This window comes from Protopterus annectens, chromosome 13.part0 (assembly GCF_019279795.1).
Source record: "Protopterus annectens isolate FY-2018-M chromosome 13.part0, PAN1.0, whole genome shotgun sequence".
Lineage (NCBI taxonomy): Eukaryota > Metazoa > Chordata > Ceratodontiformes > Protopteridae > Protopterus > Protopterus annectens.
The window spans coordinates 896,813,725-896,825,929 of NC_056747.1; the positions used below are offsets into that span (position 1 = coordinate 896,813,725).

The 12,205-nt window shown below is 42.5% G+C and overlaps 1 protein-coding gene across 1 annotated transcript in view; it reads left to right on the forward strand.

The window, feature by feature from the left end:
- LOC122787755 (galectin-9B-like) overlaps positions 1-12,205 on the forward strand; it is a 562,044-nt gene that overhangs the window by 200,344 nt on the left and 349,495 nt on the right. Inside the window, exon 5 of the mRNA XM_044054650.1 lies at positions 3,015-3,053. Coding sequence (XP_043910585.1) covers positions 3,015-3,053 — 39 coding nt within the window. The remainder of the gene's footprint in view (positions 1-3,014; positions 3,054-12,205) is intronic.

Sequence of the window (12,205 nt, forward strand, 5' to 3'; positions counted from 1 at the left end):
CTGTGCATTCTGTTAGCCAAAACTAGGGCATATCTGAGCATGCCTACATTTGGCAACAGGGACATCAGCAGGGGGTTCTTCCTCCAACTCCTCCTGTGACTTTGCCTGTGGTGACCTAGGCAGTGGTGGGGGCCTGTGTATCCCTTCCTTTTGCTGATCCTGCTGCAGCTGTTTCTGCAGGACCAGCTTATGCAGCATAGCAGATACTGTGAATATATGTGCATATGTGGCTGGAAAATATTACAGGGCTCCACCAGATATATCCGGTACTGTAACTGTGACTTCAGAAGCCCAAACACATGCTCTATGATGTTCCTAGTTTGTGCATGTACCTCATTATGGCATTCTTCCATGGGTGTGTGTGCATTTCTGATGGGTGTCATCATCCACGGTTCAAGGGCGTAGCCAACATCCCCTAGTAAATGGCCACATAGGATATCCCCCATAGCATACATCTGGTACAGCTGTGATGTCTGCCAGATATGGGAGTTGTGATAACTGCCAGAGCTGCCAGCGCACACATTCAGGATAATTCCCTGGCCATTGCACATAATCTAGCAGTTGATGGAGTGGTACCCCTTGCAGTTAATGTAGATTCTGTCCTGCTCACCAGGTGGTGCCTTGATGTGTACATGAGTGCAATTTATGGCACCCAGTACTTCAGGGTAGTGTGCTACATGGTAGAACTGTTGCATATTGCTGTCTCTCGCCTCAGGGAAGAGGGAAAAAGATATGTGCTCACTGGCATGTGATAGCATAGCATCCAGGAACTGGTGCAGTATCCTGGATGCACATGACTGTGACATCCTCATGTCTCCAGATGGTCTTTGAAAAGCACCCATAGTTAGTATCCTAAGGGCTACACATACTTTTGTTTTCACTCGGATGGTTTCCCCACTGTTGGCTCTGGCTCTGAGTTGAGGGCGGTAGAGTTCATTGAGTTCTTGTAATATGTCCCTGCCCACCCTGTAGCTCTCTACAATCTCCAGCTCATGTAGCTCCTGGAAAGTTACCCTGGGCCTGAGCACTCTTCTCCTTCTCAGCCTAGGCTTGTTGTCAGCAACACCAGCAGCATTGACTTCAGCATCTAGCAAATGCTGATGTAGCAGATGTGCAGCAGCCTCTAACATTATTTCTGCTAAAATTCCAAAGTCTGTACTCCAGTGGTCCAGAGTATTGGGGATGTATGTATTCTTTATACGGGTCTGCTGTAGGTCCACCATGTGTGATTGGCTAATGCATTTCACCTGCCTAGAATGTAATTAACATCATTTAATGACCTTATGTTAGTGTGTGACATGCAGCATAGCTTATACACAATAATAAGTATTCATTGAATATATCTGCTTTACATTCACTGCTGCATACATAATCACTGTCACGTAGGTAGTGTGCCATGCAAACATGTTAAGCTATGCGCTGCGCAGCATAGCTTTTACAGAAGTCAAAATCAATAACTGTGACTATATCTGGTTTTAATTATTTGCTGTCTACATCATCGGTGTGACCTGAGTGGTCATTCCGCAAGAACACGCTCAGCTATGTGGCATGCAGTGCAAACTTGAGCACTGGGAATTAAAAATTCCTAAAAGTAACTTTACACAGCCCCCTGCTGGCATCTACATCTAGTGGAAATATCAACATGATGCGGGAGCCTATACAAAGTGGATATGCAGACACCCTTACTCCTTTTTGCAGTTCAAGATATCCACCTCATACATATCCATGCTGATAGCCTGGAAACTACACAGTTCATAGTCATATGAACTGGGCAACAGGACTAATGCATCATTGTACAGACCTGACGCAAGATCCTGTAATACATTTCTGACAAATATTATAAAATGCTTTTTCTCTCTTTTTTTATTTTTTTGTTTCTGTTAAGCATGTTTAGGCACTGCGGAGCATAGCCGAGATTATTAAAAAATATATTATCAATTGGAATTATTCCCTTCTTCTTTTGGACATCCACAATATTAGTTTTGCGCATAGCTGCATGTAGTGTAAAATTTTCGTGGAAGGTATGCCCATATTTCTGGAGTTTTACACCCCCTTCTGTTTGTGTAGACTCCTGTATGCAGAAAAATTTGTGCACACTACAGACACTGACACAGAGTCTACGTGGATGTCTTTCTGCTTGTTGGATCACTTAACCTGCCTCATTTGCATAAGATTCACCTGATTATGAGGTAATTTGCATTCCTTGGAAATTTCCCCTTTTGCACGTGCATGCACTCTGCTGAGCGGCACTTATTGAATCTAAAAATGTTCAAACTCGTGTACGCATTGCGCTGCGATGCAAACACAAAAAAATGTGTAATCTTTACTAAATTCCCCCCATTGTTTTATGAAGATGCAAGTAACTGGATATAGAAGAGTCTTGCTGTTTGATCAAAATATAAACAGCTAAATTTCCTGGATTTTAGTTATTGGTAAATTTGCAAATTATGCAGATATCTTAAAAAGAGATGTGCAAGCAAAGTATATGCCATTATTGTTTTAACTGTTCTAATGCCTCCTTGATGTTCATATTTTTATGACCTTATAGTTATATCCTGTTACTTTATTTATTTTTTTTCTTTACTTCATATGTGTGTGTATATGCATGTACTAGGGGGTGATGGTGGTTGTCAGTTTCACAAAACTCTCTTTCAAATGGATTACAGGCTTTGTGTTGTATTTTTTCTCGATTCACCCAACCCATCTGTGTACATTGCGGTCAAGGGGCATTGTACCAGGTTGATATCTACTTCCACTTATCTTTTGCATGTAGTGAAGCTATAATCACATATTAGTATTGTTTTCTATGTGTAATAAACTAGTTGCATAAAATCTACATGCATTATTTTTGCCAGACAGTTGCATTATCCCTCACAGTTATTCAAAACAGTGCATTTTCGTAATGGCTAACTTTGCTAACTTTGGAATATGTCATTGATTCTAAATTTGTGATCCGTTATTTTTTCCACATTGTTAAAACAGCAAATTAATGCTTCTTTTCATCTTTTGGTTAGGTTTCACCAGCGTTTCCATCTTCAGGTGCTGCCATTTCGGTTTGTACACTTATTTTCTAAACATTTTCAAAGAATGACTGGATATATAGCAGTGACGGTCTCTGTGTTGTAGTGATGTACCACTAAGCAGAACAGCAAGGTCATTTTTTATAGCTATGCTAATATGGCCTTTATGAAACCTTGTATACCATATTTGGAGTGCTGCCATTTGGATCTGTTCTGATATTTCATGATGTCTAGTGTGAGGAGAAGATGTTGTGAAACTTTCACTGCACACTGTCAGGTTGCAGCAGTAAAAATATATCCTGCATACCAAGCCTAGTAATCGGTGGTAACGTTGCAGCGATTATTGATTGCAGCATTATAAAATCTAACATTACATATATTTATTTTTGTTTGCCATGGTATAAGTACACATTTATTCTACTTATTTCTGTTTGTTAATTGTAAGTTAAGCACAGGGTTGTGGAGAGAAACTAGCTGTGCTTTGCAAAGATACTTTCTTAAGCCATTGCTTTGAAAGAGTGTGGTTATTTCCAAGTATGAGTGTCAGCATCTGTGAAAGTGTCATTTGGTGAAAACCTGTAACAAAACAGTACTTTCTATTTGCTGTATTTTGTATTTAGGGAATGTTTAAAAATGGTTTTCTCAGTAACTCAAATGTTGTCTAGTACATTAGAACAATAAAATATTATTTGTTTTTATTTATTCAGAATATTAGCTACACAGTAGAATAACTCTCTTGAGGTAGGTTCCACAAATACAGAGATTCCTGTCTGTTTCTGAAGCCATGTATACATGTCTCTGTATGTAAGCAGTCATGAGATTCGATGTCATTTCCATCCAGGTTCAGTCTGTGGATTATCGGATTCAACTCCGATCTGAGAACTGCCATTCCAAAAGACTTCAGCTGTTGAGCTCTTCCTTCACTATCCATAATACCTTGCTTCCTCCTGTCTACCCCAGGTCTCATTTGCTGCCTGTACAGACTGCAGCATGACTGAGAGTTCTGTCGCTGGAGCATCAGTATCCTTTACATTTGGTGATAGTTTGCCTTTTTCTTCTTGTATTTCCTTCCTCTACACTGTCTTAGGTGTTCAGTGGATTAGTAAGGGTGAGGTTTAGATTTAGTGGATTGTTTTGAGTCTGTAGTGTTTTTGACTCTGTGGCATTCCTGCTTTTTTTCCACTGTTAAAATCTTTTTTTTTTTTTTAATCATAGTTTTTTTCCCCTTGGATTGTATTATGCTGTTAGCTAGATAGGCTGTTAGGTGGTTAGGGCTATTAGTGTGTGCGTGCGTGTGTGTGTGTGTGTGTGCGTGTGTGCGCGCGTGTCTGCTTGCGTGTGTGCGTGTGTGTGTTTGTGTGTGTGTGTGTGTGTGTGTGTGTGTGTGTGTGTGTGTGTGTGTGCATGCGTGTGTGCGCCGCGTGCCTTTTTTCATCTTTTCTATGTTTAGATTAGCTGGTTGGCGTGCCTTCTGTTTCTTCTTCTTCTTCCTTTAAGATGGATAAAAAGAATTTGAAGAAATGTGAGGTATGCGTACACAAATTGCCATCTCAGGTTGTGCACAGTTAGTTTGTTGCCTTGACTTTGCGCACTTGGATGCTGAATACTCCATGTGTGCTGGTTTTGGTACCTGGGAGATGAATGAGTGCTGGACCAAGTTAGTGCTGAAGTACTTGTTGCCTGTGGCGATTCTTTTGCTTCCACTTCTTCTCCCTCTTAAGAGTCCAAGCAAGTGGGAGAGGGGTTTGGGTAAGGACAGTTTTAAGGACCCTAAGGCTCAGAGAAGGACAAGAAGGACTATAAATGGGCAGCTCCCCTTCATCCTGATCAGCCAGATCCAAATATCCACTTATCTTCCTTTGTCTCCTATGGGAGCCTCAGCACCAGGGTCATCTCCATTTTCTTGGAGCTGATCCTCCACAATGCCGGCTTTGGGGAAATCCATGTCTTCAGCTTTGAGTGTCCAGATTCTGTTCTTGGTTATGGGGTGGAGTTCAGGTAGGGTCCAGTCCTCTTTCTCTCCTAGTACTCCAGCGGAGTTCTTACTGGAATACTCTCCCTCTCCACCTTGGTTATGGGCCTCTCCAGCTTGGATCTGATCATTTGATCGAACTACTGGGCAGCAGGCTTCAAAGCCCTTGTCAGTCGCCTTGTTGGCTCACTCTGTCTACTTGGTTGGGATTGTTAGGCCTTCTCATTTGGAGCAATTAATGTGGTCCTTCCTGAAGGCCCAGATTCAAATAGGGCTTCTCCCTCTCTCCTTGGTTCCAGTAGCAGAGGGTTCAGCTCCATCTGTTGCTTTTCTTCCCTTGGATCCTTTGGTTCTGAGGCTTGTGGATCTGGTTGCCTTGCCGTGTTCCAGGTTGGTGCCAATGGCTTGGCTGCTTTAAGCACCAGCCTCTACCTTGGTGTTTTCAACTCCGATTGTGTTGGAGCTGGGAGCACCTGAGAGCTGTAAGCTCAGGGTCACGGTTCTAGTTTCAGGATTGACTCTTAAAGTTTCAGAGTATTTCCTTCCTTTTGGAGCCTCGGTAGATTGGATTGGCTCTGGAGCAGACAGCTCTGTGGATTTCTTGGATGTCAGACGTGTTGGTACTAGGTGGCTGGCATTGGCTTCTGCCTTCGCCATTGAAAGGATTTTCTCCAGGTCAGAGATGGAGTGGTCGGTAATGGCTGGTGATCCCCTCCTGTATATATCTGGACCTAAGTACGTGCATCAGGAAGTTCTGGGGCAGCCCACACCCCCAGACTTCCAAGTCACCCTGCCTCCAGAGCCCTCTGCCTATTTCACTTCTCCCCTGGATTCTATGGTCTGGGAGGGTCATGGTAAGAGTTGTTGCAAGAGAAAGAACTTGGATACCACAAAGGAATCTCTCATGGATGAGAGGGCTCCCCAAAGTCCCCACATGAAGATGGCTCTTTTGGAAATTTTGTGAAACTTCTTCATCAGTGTGGGTGCTGGGGGCTGGACTGCCAGTGCTCCCTGTCTGGTGGAGTCAGTATTTTTGGAGGTCTTTGTTGTAGGTCCATTCATATCCTGGATGGTTCCTCCTCCTGATGTCCTTATCGACCTGGTGTACCAGGGGACATGGAGGGAATTGGATATGGTGAACCTTATCTCTAGAAAACCTGATAAGATATTAGCCCCCTCTTAGGACCAGACAAATTGGAGTCAATGACCCATTGTTAATGCCATTATGTTGGCAGCAGCCACCAAAAAGTACATTTCAGAGGAAAGTTCTTTGTTCAGTCCCCTGAACAGGGAGTCTAGGTTGTTGGACTGTTTAGTGATGTTGCACTTACACTTCAGCGACTTTCGTTCTGAGAATGTTGAATTATTTGGCTCATTTGACAAGATTTCATCATGACATTTTCTGTGAAATGTCGAAGGTAGTAAAAAGACAACAGGATTCGTAGACTCTAAAGACTCTGGAGAAGCAGTGGTTGACCATGCAGTTTATTACCAATGTGTCTTTCCGTCTCCTTTCTAATGCAACTGATTAAAGGTCTCAAGCTGTGGGCACCGGCATTGCCATCCTGTGGCATTCTTGGATGCAATGATATAATTTTGCAGACTGCTTTAAGGTGTCTTTTGTTTATGCCCCTTGCAGTGGTTCCTCTATTTTTGGCACAGAGGTCAAGAACACATTAACCATGAGTGAACAGGATGGAAAGACTTTGTCTGCCATTGGGGTGCGCTTTGCCACACCTCAGCTGTCTTTCTGTAAGAACCAGAAGGGGGGGGGCAGTGTTTTCAGAACTCCCCGGATGAGCTTGCCCCTTGTGGCGGGGGGGCAACCTGAATGGACATTGCCCATGCAGCAGAGGTGGTCCGCAGAACCAGGGCTTCCATGGAGTGTTTTCCATGAGGCTCTTTCAGCTTAACTGAAGGGTTGGCCAACTGTCCCATTCTGGAGGCAGGTGGGAGTTGCTTGGCTGTCCACCCAAAAATTTTGGAGGCCATCAATTCAGAAGCATGGGTGTTAAAAGTCATATCTAGAGGCTATACAGTTCCTTTTTTTTCTGCAAGAGAAAATGTCAAATCCCTCCCAGATGTTCCACACCATCAGAGAAGAGAGACAGCAGTTAGGAATCACAATCTGCACAAACTGAACCACCCAAGAGGTCCCACCAGACCAACAGAGATCCAGGGTCTGTTCCATATTCTTTTGGTGCCAAAGAGGAATAAGAACTTGTGACCAACTTTTGATCTAAGCAAACTGAACAATTGTGTGAAGCAAACCAAGTTCCAGATGGTCACGATGCAGTCCAGTCTGCCTCTGTTGAGAAGGGATAACTGGATATGCTCGATAGATCTCAAGGATGCCTACCACCATATAAAGATTGTGAGGCAGTCCTGGAGATACCTTCACTATTGTCTGGAAGCTGAACATTACCAGACACAAGTGCTGCCCTTTGGTCTTCCAACAGATCCTGGGTGTTTACCAAGTACATGGCAGTTGTAGCAGCTTGGCTCAGGCTGCTAGGTTCCAAATCATTCCATACCCGAGTCACTGGCTCGTCACCACCTCCATGAGGACATCATTGGTCAAGGTTCAGGACTCCTTACCCTACTTGTGCCTGTCCTTAAGAATCACGAACTATGAGAAATCCAGTCTGTAGTCCATTCAAGTGTTGGAGTTCATAGGATGCTGTTTGGATACAGTGCCTCAGACAACAAGACTTCCAGTAAACAGTGTGAGCTGCCTTCGTGCAGAGGTGACTCATCTACTTCATTTTCACAAGCCTGTAGCCACCACCGTCCTGAGGCCTTTGAGTCACATGGAGGCATTGATATGCCTGGTGTGCCTGGCTAGGTACTGTGAAGATATTGCATTGGATGTTAGCAACTCAATGGTCATACATAGCACATCACTTGAACTTTCCAATTGTCATGACAAACATCTGTCAGGCTCAGATCAGATAGTAGATGGAGTTTCCCCTTGTCTTCACTGGGCAACCCATTGTGTTTTATTGGCTGTTTTACCTGTCGCAGTCTCTGTGGCCTGCGGGTTTCTTATTTTTATTGACCCATTGTGCTTCCTGAAACACAGGGTACTGTCACTACAAACACCTTCCTTCTGGGGCGGAGACTTTTTGAAGGGAAGACATTTCAGAGGATGTGGCCAACTTTCAAGGTCAGCCTTCACATTGACGTCTTAGAGATGTGAGTGGTTCTGCTAGCATTGCAGGCCTTTCAGGACTTTCCCCAAGGGTGTGATTTGCGTTCAAATAGACAATATGTCTGCGGTTTGGTACCTGAACAAACAGGGTCTTATCCTCTGTCAGGAAGCTATGAGAGTGTGGCAGTGGGAGATGTCCACTAAGCAGTTTGTGATAGCAGTGTACTTCCTGGGGAGATCTAGCATCTTACAGGACAGTTTAAGCAAGAACATTCTTCTTCCTCATGTGTGGTCTCTGAATCTGAAGGTAGCAGCCCAGATCTTCCAGTACTGGGGGAACCCATTACTGCAGTCTGTTTGCCACCCCATGCAACATGAAGTGCAGCAGTCTTTATGCCCGGCTTCCCCTTGTGGGACAGTTACTGAAGGACAATCTTCTTCATGCTTGGCCCCCAGTTCTACTGTATTTTATCTGCTTATTCCCCTTATAATAAAATTTCTTCAGAAAGCTGCCCATTGCAGAGAAGACTGTGCTTCTCATTCTGGCCTTGGTAAGTCTAGTTCCCTTTCCTGTGTCTGCACCTTTGCTACTCTCCATTGGTCCTTGAACCTTTTCTGGTGTTGATCTCTCATCTGGCAGGGATTCCTGCACCAAGTCTTCATACCCTCATATTGACCAAGTTCTCAAGCTCTCTCACAGAGTTACCAATATTTTATCCTCTTCCTAGAAACTGTCTACACAGATAATCTGTGCTAGTAAATGGAGATATTCCCTTTTCAGCTCCTCTGGATACTTTCCTGGATGTTCTTGCTGACCTATTTCAATCTGAGTTGAGCTATTCTCCTACTAAGGATCAACTGGTGGCTTATTCTACTAAGGATCAACTGGTGGCTATTTCCATATTTGTAGAGATAATACTCCAGTAGCTGTTCTGAAGATTTCCAAGGGTTTTCTGAGGAGTATGTTCTTTTTCTGACCGCCAATTCATCCTGTTCCATCTTGGGATTTGCTTTTCATGCTGGATGTGATATCTGGTCTTCCATTTGAGCCTCCTTCTACTGTTTCCTTGAAATTACTTTCTTGGAAGACCATCTTCCTGGTGGATGTTACTTCTGCTAGACAGGTTTCAGAGCTGCAGACTTTATCCTCAGTACCTCCTTATTTGATCTTCCATAGGGATAGGGTTTCTCATAGGAATGATGCCTATTTCTTTCCTAAGGTAGCTTCAGAACCTAGCTTGAATCAGCTAATTGACTGACTTGTGTTTTTTCCTGACATTCACTAATAAAGGGGAATATTTGTTACATTGTCTAGATGTTCATAGACAACTGAAATACAGGACCAAAGCCTTTGGGAAGTCAACGTTTTGTCTTCTTTTCCAAGGCCAGGCTGTGCAGGCTAGTGTCAAAAATAACCCTATCCAAATGGCTGTTTGACTGCATTTTCTTTGGGTGTAATTTGAAAGGAAAGACCTTGCCAACAAAACATAAAGACCATTATACTAGAGCAGTGGCTAAGTCTGCAGCCTTTTTCTCCAGAGCCTCTATTGATGATAATTGTGCTGCTACTGTCTGATTGTGTCCCATTACAAGTTGGATATACAGATAAGGGCCAGGGCCGTGTTGGGTTTCACCATTATGTGGAATGTTCTCTCCTGGGGCTTCCCTGGAATGATAAGTGGCTGGAGACTTTGTCCCATTGGTTGAAGCCAGATGGAAAAGGCAACATCAGATACGAAAGTTATGTACTTTCTATAATGATAGCAAGAGGCTGAGGTGTCCAGGTGTTCCTCAGTCCTTCTTGGAGTCCTGTGTTAAGATCTTGGGAGTGTTTTTTGTCTTTCATATTTCATGTTTATAGGTCGGGCAAACTTGATCTGAGGCAGATAGGGAGTGAGATATTATGGTTAGAGGAGGCAGAGCTGCACGGTTGAAGTCTTTTGGCGTGGCTGGCCTTGGATCCGAATTGGATCTGTTAACCCACAGGTTGAACTGGAATGAAACAGATAACATGATTCTATCATTGTGGCAAGTATGCAACGTTCATCTTTATTCTTTTTACCCATGCCCCTTTTAGAGGTAAAGGCAGAAGTCATGGAAATAATAAAGTAAGAGAAGGTTTGACTAAAGGCCTTCTGCAGTGAGCAGCTGTTGGCATTTCCTCTTCTGATATCTCTAGCTTGGCAAATCTCTGAAACGTGTCAGTACTCCTTGGCACGTGCATCTGGCAGGAGCATTTCATTACATCACTTCCCAGACTGGGAGGGTGGGCTCAGCTCCATTGTTTCCCATTTTGTTTCTGTTGCTTGCATATTTCGGTGCTCTGTATTAAAATAGTCACAACAATGTTGCCAAATTCAGTGACCAAACTGTGAAAATTTGCAAAGTGTTCCTTTGTTTGGTACATCACAAGGCATCATCCACAGTAGCACTGTCTGTGTTGTCCAGGATTAGTGCACAGCAGGAAGCCATGCCACATGTATCCAGTACTTCAGTCCAGTCACCTGCAGGTCTTGAAAAGAGAAGCTTGAGGCCTGCATCACCAGAATGAGGAAGGAGGCTGTGGAGTGTGGTCACCATAGAGACCAGAAGGAGGATTCTTATATTATTCCAGGTCAATGCCAGACTGTTTGGAAAAGCTAAGTAGTCAGGAGGTCAAACAATGCCAAAACCATCTCCCACAACATCTGACCACAGGAGAATGTCACATTCCATGCTAATCATAAGCTGTCTTTGAACTAGTGAGGGCTCAAATTCATACCTGTCATTGGCTGACACTAAGAACAAGGTTGGTTAACTAAGTTTGCAGATGTCTGCTAACCGGGTGTTCTTGTCAAGAACACCATCCATGACACCCATAGCCTTCATCAAAATCTTACCGTAGTTAATACATGTACTGAAAGTGGGATCAAATTAATCACTGAAAATTGTAGTGTAATTTCAAACAAATTGTACCATCTACATATAGAATAAACAGTACTCCACTACTAAACAAAAATGTAGTTGGGCACTTGGGTGCCTGTGTTGACAGCTTCCTCTCCTTTGATCTTGTGGCAACTGTAGTAAAAAAAAATTCTACTTAGTACAACTAATAGCCAAGGTTATTATCCAGATCTAAAGATGTCATTGTTCACTTTTATGCAGCACTGATGGGAACAATTATAGAAGACAGTGCTCCCTTCAGAATGCAGCTCACTCAATGTATCAAACAACAAGAGAAATCACATAAGTTGCTAACTAAAAAGATTACAGACTATAACACTCTGAGCTGCCAAGAAGGCTAGAATCTTTGTCCTTTTACTCAGTGTCTTGTAGACTTTTGAGAAGTGATCTGTGCCTCACCTTGTGTCTCATTATAGGCCATGTTGTCCTTGATCTCCTATATCTTTGCAAGTCTAATAGTGTAACAAACAGCAGAATATCATCATCATTATCAACCGTCTTTTCTCCATGTTTTTAGATGGGGTTGGTGTGTAGTATCAACTGTTGCCATCTCTCTTGATTCAGTGCCACTCTCCTAACTTCTTCAGCAGCCATAAATAAACAAAGAAACGGCTGCGGGTAAGGCCAAGGTGCAAAAATAAGAGTAAGTACAAAAAACAGTGCACCAAGGTGGCACACAATAGCGTTTAATAGAACAAAAATAAAAAGGTTGAACAGAGGTGAGTGCTTTCACAACAATAGTTGCTTCATCAGACAAAGTTAAATGCACTTCAACTCTTAAATAACGGCTTAGTCATCAATTAAGCATAATCAGTGATGTCATAATTTGCTACTATTTAAAAAGACAGCAAAATATATGTATGTATATATGTGCATCTCTGTTTTAAACATATTATCTTAAAACAGTAAATATAAAATATGTAAAAAATATAGTAGTTAACAATAAACACTAAAAACCCCTTTGAAGACATAAAAGATATATGTGTGTGTGTATATATATATATATATATATATATATATATATATATATATATATATGTGTGTATATATTATTATTATATATATTTCACCATAAAAAAGGTTAAGAATAAAATAAAACATGTTAAAATAAGTCAATGC